The sequence below is a fragment of the Grammomys surdaster genome, unplaced genomic scaffold (assembly GCF_004785775.1).
Source record: "Grammomys surdaster isolate TR1022 unplaced genomic scaffold, NIH_TR_1.0 125896, whole genome shotgun sequence".
Taxonomy (NCBI): Eukaryota; Metazoa; Chordata; class Mammalia; order Rodentia; family Muridae; genus Grammomys; species Grammomys surdaster.
The window spans coordinates 2,977,608-2,991,498 of record NW_021620720.1 but is presented as its reverse complement, the minus strand read 5'-3'; the positions used below and the strand labels follow the sequence as shown (position 1 = coordinate 2,991,498).

General features: G+C 42.5%; 1 protein-coding gene and 2 pseudogenes across 3 annotated transcripts in view; 1 reads left to right on the top strand and 2 right to left on the bottom strand.

The window, feature by feature from the left end:
- Trip4 (thyroid hormone receptor interactor 4) overlaps positions 1-13,891 on the top strand; it is a 78,523-nt gene that overhangs the window by 39,862 nt on the left and 24,770 nt on the right. For all 3 annotated transcript variants that reach the window (XM_028752366.1, XM_028752364.1, XM_028752365.1), the window contains 3 exons: positions 8,802-8,928; positions 9,428-9,615; positions 13,207-13,331. In XM_028752366.1, the coding sequence (XP_028608199.1) occupies positions 8,802-8,928; positions 9,428-9,615; positions 13,207-13,331 (440 nt within the window). The remainder of the gene's footprint in view (positions 1-8,801; positions 8,929-9,427; positions 9,616-13,206; positions 13,332-13,891) is intronic.
- On the bottom strand, positions 740-1,542 carry LOC114608389 (annotated as a pseudogene).
- LOC114608388 lies at positions 2,349-3,181 on the bottom strand (annotated as a pseudogene).

The window sequence follows — 13,891 nt, the reverse complement described above, 5'->3', positions numbered from 1 at the left end:
AAGGAAGGAAGGAAGGAAGGAAGGAAGGAAGGAAGGAAGGAAGGAAGGAAGGAAGATGGTGGTGGAGGACCAGTAAATTAGCTCAGCAGGTAAAGATGTCTGCTTACTAAGCTTGACAACCCGAGGTTTATCCCTAGGATCTATATGGTAGAGGGTGGGAACCAGCTACACAAGTTGTCCTCTGACCTCCACATACATGTTGTGTCACATGTATGTACACATATTCTCACACACAAAACTAAAAAAAAATAATGTTAATAGTGATTAAGGGCTAAAAATATATCTCAGTGGTAGAACATTTGTCTAGCATGCATAAGGCCATAGGCTCAAACCAGGTACCACATATATATATATAGTAATTGTATAGTAATGAAGTTCTTTATGGTGGCATATGCTTGTAATCATGGCACATGATACACAGTATGAGGGTAGCTTGGACCACATAATGAGTTTCAGGTCAATCTGGACTTTATAGCAAGACCCTGCTCCACAAAAAACAGTAAAAACAGAAATAATAATTCCTAGCACCCCAAAAGTAGATTAATTAAATTTTTTTTCTTTTTTTCTTTTTTTCTTAAAATAGGGCAGTGTTTTATTTTCCTTTACACCTTAATGAATACTTCTTGATAACTGCACACGGGGTAAGGCTGCATGGTAGTTCAGAAAGGTCACAGTGATGGTGTTTTCCTGACAGCTTGTAGTCTTCCTAGTGAGTAGAATGACTTGTATGACGTCACTGTCAAACCAGCAAGACTGCATTTATGCACCCATCGTTTTCAGGATTGTTGGTAACTTGGGCATACTTTCCCCAAATAACCTTGCCTCCTGTGTCACAAGGCCCAGCTCGCTCACATTCACTTCAATAACTGCACCTTTGGTGATCACACCCAGGGTTGTATGTAATGGGGATGATGGATTCTTTTTCACACCGAGTACAGGCAGGCAAAAAGTAGCCTTCAGCTCAGGGTGTGTGACATGGGCTTTTTTGAAACGTAGACACATTGGCCTAATGAACCTTTCATATTTAGGTGGTTTTCTTGTAAAACCATCACCAACAAAGCAGACTTTAGTAACCATTCTCTTCCATGCCTTCTTTTTTCTTTTTCCTGTTCGAATAACTTTCAATACTTCTGTTTCTCCTTGGGCATGAACTTTGGGTAGAGGAACCTCCCATTTTCCCGCCTTTTCTTTTCGTTTCTGCTTAATCATGTTGGAAAGTACTTTTGCTCTGGACTGTCCCTCTCTGTCCAGCAGATAGGCAGGCACTGCTTCTTGTGGAGACTTCTCATCGTCCTTCTGCTTGGTGTTTCTCTTTTCATGTATCTTAATAGTCTTTTTCATTTGTATTTTTTCGGCATGGCACTGTTTATGGTAGAGCTTAGCCTTCAGGCCAATCTTTTTTTTTTTTTTTTTTTTTTTTTTTTTGCCTTCTTTGAACGTTCATGGGCCTCCCGACCTTCTTTCTTTCTCTTTTTCTCCATGGTAGTCCAAACGATAGTCATATTGTTTGCGGTGCAATTCAATATATTCATTTTGTGGCATGTTGACAGCCGCGGAGCAGCTGTCTGCGAGCTCCCAGGGTTTAAAAACTTCTTAATTTCTGGGTGTCACTGACCCACGAGCCTGGTTCGGTCAAGCCGGAACGGGAAAGGCGATTAATTAAATGTTTAAGGCTGGGATTGTAGCAAAGCAGTAAAGCACGTGCCTAGTATCCTTGAGCCCCAGGGTTTGATCCCCAGTACCTCAAAAAAATAGAAGCAAAATATAAAATAATGATTATTAATTTAGAACATAAAATATAGTAACTGAGGATTTTGAAAATGAAGCATGAGACCAGGCACAGTGGTGTACACATAATCCTGGAACTTTGAGAAGATGAGACAAGATCAAGACTTCAAGGTAAAGTAGTGAATTTGAGGCTAGCCTGGGCTATTTGTTACTCTCTTTGATAAAACAACAACATCCCCAGAAGGGTACAACGTAGGCAATAAAATAAATAAATAAATAAATCCACGAGGCATGAGGAAATGATGCTGCATTGGTAGTGCTTGATCTGGAAAGAAAAAGATCTGAGTTTGCTCTTTAGAACCGGACATGGCAGCACTCCTGTGATCAGAGCTGTGCAGGCAGATGGGACACCTCGAGTCTGCACCCAGCCTGCCTAATCAGAAAGGCAGCTTCCAGTTCAGTGTGAGATCCTGTCTTTGTGTGTGTGTGTGTGTGTGTGTGTGTGTGTGTGTGTGTGTGTGTAATTAGTTATGTTTATTTTTCAGGAGTGTTACTATATTATAAATGTCCTTGCCCTTCACCAAGTTAGAATACAAGGAGGTAAGAGGTGAGAGTTGAGTTCACCATTCTTCAACTTTCTTATCTTGAACAAACTGCCCGTGAGTCCCCTCTGCATCTGGGGGCAAAAGAGCCAAATACACGGGGGTCTCTGCTCCTTCTTCTGGGCTTTTAGTGGCTTTTAGTCTTGCCATGTCGGTTCTGACCCACCCAGGGCAGCAGGCGTTCAGGAGGATCTTGTCCCCTCTCCTCTCCTCATTGAGTTTCCTGGCATGGATTCTGGACAGGACTGTCACCCCAATCTCGGTTACCCCGTATGCACTATTAGGCCATCCTTCTTTCGCATGGACTCCTTTCTTTATGTCCTCCACAAACTTCTTCATGAGCCCCACTAGCTCCTCCTCAGTCATAGTCTCACTTCGAAATTTCTCCTGCAGCTCTGGGCTGCAGTTTTTCAGGGCCCTGAGACTCAGCATGCTGGACACATTCACCACTCTACCTTGGGGTTTTATTAGAGGGAGTAGTTCCTTGCAGACATCTTGGGTACCAAAGAAGTTGGTTTTCATTGTCACTTCTGCTTGAGTATGGAAGGGTGTGGGGTCAGCAACCTTGAAGGCGATGCCCCCGTTGTTGACCAGTACGTCCAGTCCTCCAAACTCCTTGAGCAGAAAGTCGCGCAGCGCGTGATGCTCTGAGGGTCATCAATACCTAGCTGGTGGAAACGTGGGCTTAGGCCCTCTGCCTGCAGCTGCTGCACCGCGGTGCGGCCCCACCCCTTGTCCCACGTGGTGAGCACCACATCCCTGGAGAATTTGGGACACAGGTCACGCGTGATCGCGAATCAGATTCCTTTGTTAGCACCGGTCACCAGCGCCACGGGTCTGCCAGAAGACATGGCTGCTTGTGTGTAGAGAGGCCGTCGAAGACCAAGGATCCTGGGTGAAATGCTTCAGATTAGAGGCAGCGGGACAGCCGTTCTCGAGATCCTGTCTTAAAAGTAAGGTGGAAAGGATTTGAGGACAAGACTCTACATTGACCCCCATGCACATGCTCATTTGTGTGTACACACATACACACACACATACACACACACACACACACATACATACACATATATATCACATACACACTGTAATCCCAGCACTTGGAGGCTGAGGCAGGTGAATTTCTGAGTTCGAGGCCAGCCTGGTCTACAGAATGAGTTCCAGGACAGCCAGGACTACACAGAGAAACCCTGTCTCGAAAAAACGAAAAAAAAAGAAAAACATGCACACATACACACACATACACACACATACACACAGACTGTATCAGTGAGATGTATGATCCAGAAGGAAGCTAATACATTTACTTTCTGTAGTTGTGCTTGAGTATATGCAGATATGTGTGTGAGGTTGACAATGGCTGAAGCTAAGCACTGGCTGGGAATAAGAGTGTGGCTCAGAGGTGGTCACTCACCTCATCTCTGTAACTCAGTCCTTAGCTATGACACACAGAGAAGTAATGATAACAATGAACGTGAAGCTAAGTTTTTAAGCTGTAAGGAAAGGATTTATTATACTATGTTGAGATGATTAACACCACTTTGGAAAAACTGTAGGTTAGATCTCTCCCAAACTACACTGTTAATAGTAGGCTAGACGAAATCAGTGGATTTGGTGGGACATGGTAGTACATTCCTGTAATCTCAGCACTCAGAAGGCCTAGTAGGAGGATCTCTCCAGACCAGCTTGGGCTACATAGCCAAGCCTTGTCACACACACACACACACACACACACACACACACACACACACACAAAAGAAAAGAAAGAAAAGAATCAGGGTCAAGTGGTGATGGCACATGCCTTCAACCCTAGCATGCAGATCCCGATTCCTGTGAGTTTCAGGATAGCCTGGTCTCCAGAGCAAGTTCCAGGATAACCAGGGTTACACAGAGAAACTCTGTCTTTAAAAAACAAACCAAATCACAAAAACAGGGCTGGAGAGATGATGGCTCAGAGGTTAAGAGCACTGACTGCTCTTCCAGAAGTCCTGAGTTCAATTCCCAGCAACCATTTGGTGGCTCACAACCATCAGAAATAGGATTTGATGCCCTCTTCTGGGATTTTCTGAAGAGACAGCTACAGTGTATTCATGTACATAAAATAAATAATTTAAAAAAAGGAAAAGGATAAAAAGATCTCTTCATCCTCCCAAGTTTTGTACTTTTAAAAAAGATTTATTATTTTTAAAATTTTTCATGCATGTACATGCTACACATGTGTGCTTGGTGTCTGTAGAGGCTGGAAGGACATTTGCTTCCCTACAGCTGGAGTTAACATTTGTCACCTCCATTAGGTGCTGGGAACTAGACCAGGTCATGTGTAAGAACAGAAAGTGCTCTTCCCCTTTGTGCCATCTGTCAGTCCCTGCTGTTGTCTGAGACCGGATTTCACAGTGTAACCCAGCCTGGCTAGGACCTCACTCTGTAGCCTTGGCTGGCTTTAAACTTATATTGATCCTCCTGCCTTGGCTTTCTAAGTGTCAAGATTACAGGTGTGTAAGACCATGCCCAGTTTTGGTTTTGTCGGGGTTGGGGAGTTTTGTTAGTTTTTTGTTTTTGTTTTGTTTATTTGCTTGGCTTTTTGTTTGGTTTTGTTTTGCTTTGCTTGGTTTTGTGACAGGGCCTCATGCAGTCTAGGCTGCATCTCTAGACCACTTACTAATAGTCTTTCCCCTTTGAAACTTCTTGAGGCAGACTGTCATAATCTACATCACCCTCAGCACCACTGTTTTCCATGCTGCTACCTGGATGACCCAGAAAGCCCCACTGAAAACATTCAACCACTTTTCTAATCCAAAGTTCCAGTGTCTTCCATATTCCTTCAACAAACAGCACCATCGGGCCTGTCACAGCAATACCCAACTCTTGAGACTACCTTATTTTCCTTTTCTTTTTATAAAAGAATTATTTATTTTTTTTGTTTTTTGTTTTTTTTTTTTGTTTGTTTTTTTGTTTTTCGAGACAGGGTTTCTCTGAGTAGCCCTGGCTGTCCTGGAACTCACTCTGTAGACCAGGCTAGCCTTGAACTCTCGAACTCAGAAATCCTCCTGTCTCTGCCTCCCAAGTGCTGGGATTAAAGGCGTGTGCCACCACTGCCCGGCAAAAAGAATTATTTTATTTATTTTATCTATATGAGTACACTGTTGCTCTCTTCAGACACACCAGAAGAGGGCATCAGATCCCATTACAGATGGTTGTGAGCCACTGTGTGGTTGCTGGGAATTGAACTTGGGACCTTTGGAAGAGCAGCCAGTGCTCTTAACCATTGAACCATCTCTGTAGCCCCCTGGTACACACTTCTGTCTTAGTTACTGTTCTATTGCTGTGAAGAAACACCATGACCACAGCAACTCTTATAAAAGAAAGCATTTGATTTGGGGCTTGCTCACAGTTTCAGAGGTTTACTCTGTTATTATCATAGCAGGGAGCATGGCTGCATACAGACAGGCATGGAGCCGGAGCAGCAGCTGAGAGCTGTATCCTGATCCACAGACCAAGAGAGACTAGGCCTGGCGTGGGTATTGAAACCTCAGAGCCCACACCCAGTGACACACTTCCCCCAGCAAGGCTGCACCTCTTTATCTTTCTGATTTTGTCAGTTTTACTCCCTGGTGACTAAGCATTCAAGCATAGGAGCCCATGAGGACATTCTCATTCAAACCTTCACTTCTTTTTTTGTTTGTTTGTTTCTGCCTTTGATTTTTCTCTCCTTCCCATTGGAAGATCTTTACCTGTGAAGTGTTTATTTTTTTCCTTACTCCACATAATGCATGAGATGATGCAATAATAACATACATTGGATTGTGTCTATCCCATAATAACTGCTGGATCATGCATGGTACCGCATATGTACAATGGTTAAACCTTCCAGTTAGATTCATAACTGTCATTTTGTTCAGTTTGCTTTTTGAGACTGGTTCTTGCTATGTATTTCAAACTGACCTTAAACTCAGAATTATCTTGCCTCAGCCTGCTAAGTCCTAGAATTACAGATATGCGCCACTGTGCCTAACTTCAGAGCTTCTCAACAGAAAGCCATGTCTTCTCCACTTAAAAAACTGTGTCTGGGCCAGGTGTGGTGTCACACACATTTAATCACTGCACTGTGGAGGCAGAGGCAGGCCTATCTCTGAGTTAGAGGTCAGACAGTACTATTTAACAAGTGCCAAAATAGCCAGGACTACACTGAGGGACCCTGCCTCAAAAAACAAAACAAAAAATATATAGAGATGGATATTGAATGAATTTTTTTAAGAGTGTGTGTGTGTGTGTGTGTGTGTGTGTGTGTGTGTGTGTGTTTGTGTGTGTGTACTCACAGAGGCCATAATAGGATGTCATTTTCCTTAGAGCAGAAATTAAAGACTGTTGTGAGCCCTTCAGTGTGGATGCTGGGAACCAAACTCTGGTCCTCTGTATGAATGGTAAGTACTCTTAACTGCTGAGCCGTCCCTCTAGTCCAGACTTCCTCACTTTGTAAATTGCAGTGCTTATAACAGGTTTCTTTCTTCCTTTTTTCCTTAATTATTTATTTTTCTTTTATGTGTATGGGTTTTATGCCAGCTTGAATGTCTGGATACCATGTGCCTGTGGAGGTCAGATGACAGTGTCAGATCTCCTAAAACTGGTGTAAAAGACAATTATTAGCCACCATGTGTGGCTGACACCAAGGAAAGGAGCTTGAGTCCTCTGGAAAAGCAGTCAGTCCCCTTAACTGCTGACTCTTCTCTCTAGTCTCGTATAACAGTTTTCTAACAGAGATGTTTGTATTTGAATGCATGATGAAGCTCAGTCTTTTCTATTATTTGACAATTTGTATTATGTGGTGCTTCAGAATTGTCACCATCGCTCAAAAATGTTTGTTAAGAATTCAACAAGGCAGCCGGGCAGTGGTGGCGCCACCTTTAATCCCAGCACTTGGGAGGCTGGGGCAGGCGGATTCCTGAGTTCGAGACCAACCTGGTCTACAGAGTGAGTTCCAGGACAGCCAGGACTACACAGAGAAACCCTATCTCAAAAAACCAACCAACCAACCAACCAAACAAACAAACAAACAAACAAACAAAAAGAATTCAACAAAGCCTGTGGAATACAGTAGGAGGCAAGAGGATGACAGTGGTATGGAATAAGAACCCCCTTCTCAGCCAGACAGTGGTGGTCAAAGCCCTTAATCCCAGCAGTAGGAGACAGAGGCAGGCAGATCTTTTGAGTTTGAGGCCAGCCTACAGGTTATTGCTCTTTCCTAGCTGTGATCTCTTATGATCTGTAGGCAGCCACATTATTCACAGAGTCACTGACCTGCAAAGGTATAATGTCATTTTGGGTTGTTTTAAGACAAGGTCTCACTATGTAGCCCTGGCTGACCTGGAGCTCACTGTGTAGAACAGGCAGGCTCAGAACTCACTGAGATCTGCCTGCCTCCACCTCCACAGAACCTGGATTAAAAGAGTAAGCCACTATGCCTGGAAAGGGTATGATGTCTTAAGAGCCAGAGGACTGTTTCTCTGTCTTTGTCTCTGTTTCAGGGTCTCTGTCTGTTTCTGCCCCTCTGTCCCCGCCCTCGGCCGTTCTTGCATGTGTGTTTGTGTGTGTGTGTGTGTGTGTGAGAGAGAGAGATTATTCACACAGTTGATACTATAAAACTTTAGAAAAGAAGTAAGCACTTTTGTGTTGGACAAGAAAAGGGCCTCTTTAAAACTTGTGAGTGTTGGAATTAGAAATGTCTCAGTGGGTAAGAGCCTGCGCTATTCTTGCAGAAGACCCAAGTTCAGCTCCCAGCACTCTTTCTGGGTAGCTCACAACCACTTGGAACACCAAGGAATCCAATGCCTTTGATTTCACATGGAATTCACATGCACATATCCACACACAAGCACACAAAATTATGCATTGTTTTGGGGATTTGTTTACTTGTTTGTTTGTCTCTCTGACAGTCCTGGCTGACATGGAACTCGATATGTAGCTTGGCTGGTCTCAAACTAACAGATCTAGCTACCTCTGTCTAAGGGCTGGTAATAAAGGCATAAGCCACCACACCTGGCTATACATAAATTTAACAAAACAAAACCAGAAACAGAGCCTTTTGCACCTTGAAGCAAGGATAGACTTCAGATTAGCATGCATGAGTGGAAAGGGGACTCTTTAGTAGGTGAATAACTGTGATTCCTTTAGTAGATGAGTTCCTGTGAATCTTCTTCTCTGGGTCAGTCTGTTGCTAGTCGTCTTTTCTAATCTTGGCATTGTTATTGATCTTGTTAAAGAGATGAATGGATAATGTGTCCTACCTGTTTTCCTTAGTGTTCTTGGTACAAAGAAAAAGACGGTGGGGTTGGGAGCAGAAAAAGTTGACCATGTCTACAAATAAAACTTTCAATTTCAATTTTTATTACTACTAAAAGATTTCGTGTGCTAAGTTTGGATACTCTGAGTGTAGAAGATTACCTATTATTGCCTTGTTTTGGCTTGTTTCCACAGACTAGATGAGACAATACAAGCCATTGCCAATGGAACTTTGAACCAGTCACTGATGACGTCGGATAGATCTTCTGAAGAGCCTTTGGGAGTTCTGGTAAACCCTAACATGTACCAGACCCCTCCTCAGGTTAGTGAATGTTTCTCTAACTGATGAGACACTTTTGACCCCAAAATAGTTCTTATAAGTGTGTCTGTCTCATAGGCCTTAGATTCCAATTTCCTCTCAACATGCCAGTCAAGCATTTAAGAGACAGAGGCAGAGGAGGATCTCTGAGTTTGAAGTTATGATGGTCTACAGAGAGACTTCCAGGACTGTCAGAGCTATACAGAGAAATCATCTAAAAAAAAAAAACAAAAAACAAATAGACAAACAAACAAAACTCATTGAGCATTGGTACAAACCTGTAATCCCATCACTTGGGAGGTAGCAGCAAGAGAATCAGGAATTCAAGGTCATTCTTTGCTACATACCAAGTTTAAGGCAAGCCTGGGTTACATGAAACCTTTTCTCAAAAACAAAACCAAAAAAACTGTGATTTCTTTTTACTGTCATTAATCACTTTGGTTTACTTTGCCTAGGTTCGTAAAACTCTGTTTCTGTTTTGTTGTGCTTTTTTCCTATGTAGTGGGTCGACAGCACTGGCTCAGCACCACAGAAGAAGACTTCACTCTCAGCAGGACCAAGACTAGAGCTCAGTTTACATCAGCACCAGCTGCGAATCCAGGACCAGGAATTTCAGGAAGGCTTTGATGGTGGCTGGTGCCTGTCTATGCATCAGCCCTGGGCTTCTCTGCTTGTCAGAGGGATTAAAAGGTAAGAATTGGAAGTCAAAGTCTGAGAGTGATATACATTTGATTTTGAATACCAGTCTACTGGTAACTTGTGATATTGTTCAGTGCATTTAATTTTAAACAAGGCCAAATATGGTGGTGCAAACCTGTAATCAAAGCTGTTGGCAGGCAGAGGCAGGAAGATTGTGAATTGTTATCCAGCCTAATATACATTAGCAAAATTTATCTCAACAAAGAAAAGAGAGCTATAAAGATAGCTCAGCTGCCGGATGGCCTGAGTTCATGAAGGAGAGAACCAGCTCCGAAAAGTTATCCTCGTACCTTCACACCTGTGCCGTGGCTGTGCTTACATTCACATACTCATCACACACATCATACACACATGAACACAGTAAGAAAATATGATTAAAACACACACATGTATTTAAAAACTCACTTGGAGCTAGAGAGATGGCTTAGCAGTTAAGAACAGTTCTTGCTCTTGTAGAGCACATAGGTTTGGTTCCCAGCACCCACATGATGGCTTACAACTAGCCATAATTCCAGTTATTAGGGGATCTCTAATGTGTCTAATAATAAGATGTGTCTAATCTCTGCTGCTCAGAAGTCTGTCAAAAGAATGATGATTTGAGGAGGGCAACTCAGTGAGATTCCTTCTCAGAATGAATACTAAAATCAAGGGTTTCGGTATAGCTCGGGGGTAGGATGCTTGCCCAATGTCCTGGAAGAAGGCCCTGAATTGAGCCTTAGTACTGCAGAAGAGAAAGTGGAAAAAGACCTTATACAGCTAGAGTACGAGTGTTTTCCATCTTTGGAAGAAAGTCATTTGGAAAAACTCCTGGCTTTGTTTATTTTTAATATATTGTTCAGCAATCTTCATACTTGGATCTTATTTGTAATGTGAAGTTTTGTTTGGTGAACTCAGAGCCTTACACTGGAAGTCTTCTACTATTGTCCTGCACCCCAGGATCATCTGTTGATGTTGGTTTTTATTTGTTTTGTTTCCCAGTGCTAGGTATCAAACTCAAGAGCTTTTCTGTGCCAGATAAACACCACCACTGAGTACATTCTAGCTACTCTTTGAGGAGGTAGCTCAGACTAACCTCACACTTCCCAAAATCCTTCTTTGCTTCTTGAAAGCGGCATTATAAGCATGTACCACCAAACTCCAGTCTAAGATTTATTGTGTTTCTTCTTAATTCATATTTTATTTTTACTTTTTAAAGATTTAATTATTTTGTTTAAGTGAGTACACTGTAGCTGTCTTCAGACATACCAGAAGAGGTCATTGGATCCCATTACAGATGGTTGTGAGCCACCATGTGGTTGCTGGGAACTGAACTCAGGACCTCTGGAAGAGCAGTCAGTGCTTTTAACTGCTGAGCCATCTCTCCAGCCCCTTAATTTATATTTTAAATTCCCCTTTTCTTCACTTGTATACATAGAAATAGAAGATTGTAAAATGAAAAACAATAGCTAGAAAAAGATCATATATACTCTCACTCCCTAGAAACAGTTATTAGCTATTAGCTGCTGTTAGTACTTTGGAATGTTTGTTTGTCTCTCCTCTTCTTCCTCCTCCCCCTCTCCCTCCCCCTCCCCCTCCCCTTCTTCCTCTTCTTCCTCTTCCTCCTCTTCTTCCTCCTCCTCCTCCTCCTCCTCTTCTTCTTCTTCTTCTTCTTCTTCTTCTTCTTTTTCGACACACAGTTTGTCTGGAACTCACTACTATGTAGACCAGACTAGGCTCAAACATGAATTCTCAGAGATCTTCCTGCCTCTGCCTCCTGTGTGCTGAGATTAAAGGCATGTGCCACCATGCCTGACCTGGAATGTTTCTTTCTGTTGGTTCTCCTATGTGAATAATTACATACTGAGATCATGTCATATTTTTGTTTGGGTTTTTCATTTTACTTATTATTATATCAGATGCTCATTTTTTCCGTTCCTGTTAACCTCCTAGAATTTTATATGCCTGGCTGTGTATGTGTATCCTAAAACATCTATAAAATAGGATTTTAGTTTCTAAAGGAGCAGCTGTGTAGCTCAGACTAGCACTTTACAGTTGACAAATGCAGACACTGAGACAGGCAAAGGTAGTTAGACCTGAATGACAAAGCTAGACATCATGTTTTCAAAGTGCTCATGCACCCAACTGCTTGGGCTTCGTCCCTTTCTCGACATTTACAAACAGTCGTCTGCACTACAGGTTTTGCTGTTAACTGTCATTCTCTTCCTTCTTTTACTAAGGCACATCAGCCATCCCATCCCCTCCCCCACCCCAAAGGCTGTGCTTCCATGCTCTGGTTCTGTGGCTCCACAGCCTATGTGTGCAGGGCGGTTAGTACAGAGGAACAAGACTCTGCTTCTCTTCCATGACAGCTGAGCCCTCATGTCTGCTCTCATTCCCTTCACATTTGCTTTCTTCTTTTTCCAAAGTAGGAGATGAAACAGCATGCTCTCCTCCACTTGGGGAGTCAGAATGCTTTCTGTCTCTCCTCCTCTTTAGGTTCTGTGTTACTCATCTTCTCTGACTGAAAAGAACAGGATGAGAAGCATCTATCACATGATCATTAACCCTACAGGAATCAGTGGGTAGTGCTTTCACATCTATGGAACCATTTTTTCCGCAAATCTTTCAAGTTATTTGTCCAGAGAGGACCATACATTTTTATTTGTTCATTCCCCATACTGGTTACTCACAGTGTATCTGACACTTTTTTAATTCACCTATATTGGAAACTAAGAATTTGAAAAATCTACAGTCCTGTTTCCTGTTATAAGAATGTGATGGGGGTAAAGGAACTTGTTACCATGACTAACAAACTGAGTTTGATTCCCAGAGCCCACACGGTAGAACTGCCCAGAACTGTCCTCTAACCTCCATACGTATGCATCCACACATGCACTTATGTAAATAAATGTATGTACAAAAAGGGAGCAGCTGTAGAAATAGACCAGTGGCTAAGATCCTGTCTATACTTCCCAACGGCCCAAGATAGGATCTCAGAGCAAATGACTCAGAACCCTCGGTTGACTCTTGACCTTCTTTTGGGCTCTGAGAACATATGTAGCATGTACACACATATACATACAGACATAAATGTAGGATCTAGGGTTTCATTAGATATCCCTGCCTGGCTTGGAACTCACTATGTAGACTAGGCTGGCCTCAAACTCATAGGTAATCACCTGCTTCTGTCAAGTGCTGGGGTTAATGGAGTGTGCCACCACACCTGGCCCCTGACAACATAACCACCTCCTGCCAATTATCTTCTAGCCTCCATAGAAATGCCGTGTCTCATATGTGCCCTTCCTACAAATAAATGTAACAACTTAATTATAAATGTAAGTTATAGAAATCCCAAGACAAGTGACAGACAGTTCCCCACCTGAGTTACAGAGATCAGGTGGCCAGTAGGAGTTGAGAAAAATGACTGGTGATGGTGATGACAGGAAAGGTAGCAACAGGGTTCATATCAACTAAGGGAAGAGTATCGCTGAGGGGTCTTTGGGTCTCTTGATCTAGTTGGATAATTTGCTGTAGGATTTGCTATATGAGATCTTTAAGGAAACTAGGATTTGATTTTTCCCTTTGAATTTGTATTTGTTTAAGGGTGGAGGGCAGATCCTGGTATACTCCTCACAGAGGAAGACTTTGGATAGCAGCCACAGGCAAAAAACCTTCCCCTCAAGAAGTCTCAGAACTCCAGGCTACCTATCGTCTTCTTCGCGGGAAAGGTAACAGCCACGTATATACTTGATTTTCAGTCTCGATTTGTGACAAGAAGTCCTTAATGCTCACTTCTTCTATTTCTTTCTTCCTTTGATTTTTATTTTTCTTGTGTTAAGTAGACTTTTAAACCTCACATTTGTTTATTAGTTTCAGTTTGAGACAGGGTCTCTCAGTATAGCCCAGCTGCCCTGGAACTCACTGTGTAGTTGAGATTAACCTCAAACTCAAGGTAAGTGTTTTTCCACTTCAGCCTCTCAGATGATAGGGCAAAAGGTATGCGCCTCCACACTCAGCTTTGTAACCAATCATAGACAGCTATTCAAAAGCATTAGTTTCACTAAAAATGTAGTGTCGAGTGTGGTGGGACATACCTTTAATCCCAGCACTTGGGAGATTAAAGCAGGTAGATTTCTCTAAGTTTGAGGCCCACCAGATCCTCATGAGCTCCAGGCTAGCATTTACTACATAGTGAGACCCTGTGTTAAGAAATAATTAAATTAGAAATTAGAAAATGAAGTATTTCTCAAACCAAAAATCAACCAATTAATCTTTGAATTTTGTAAAT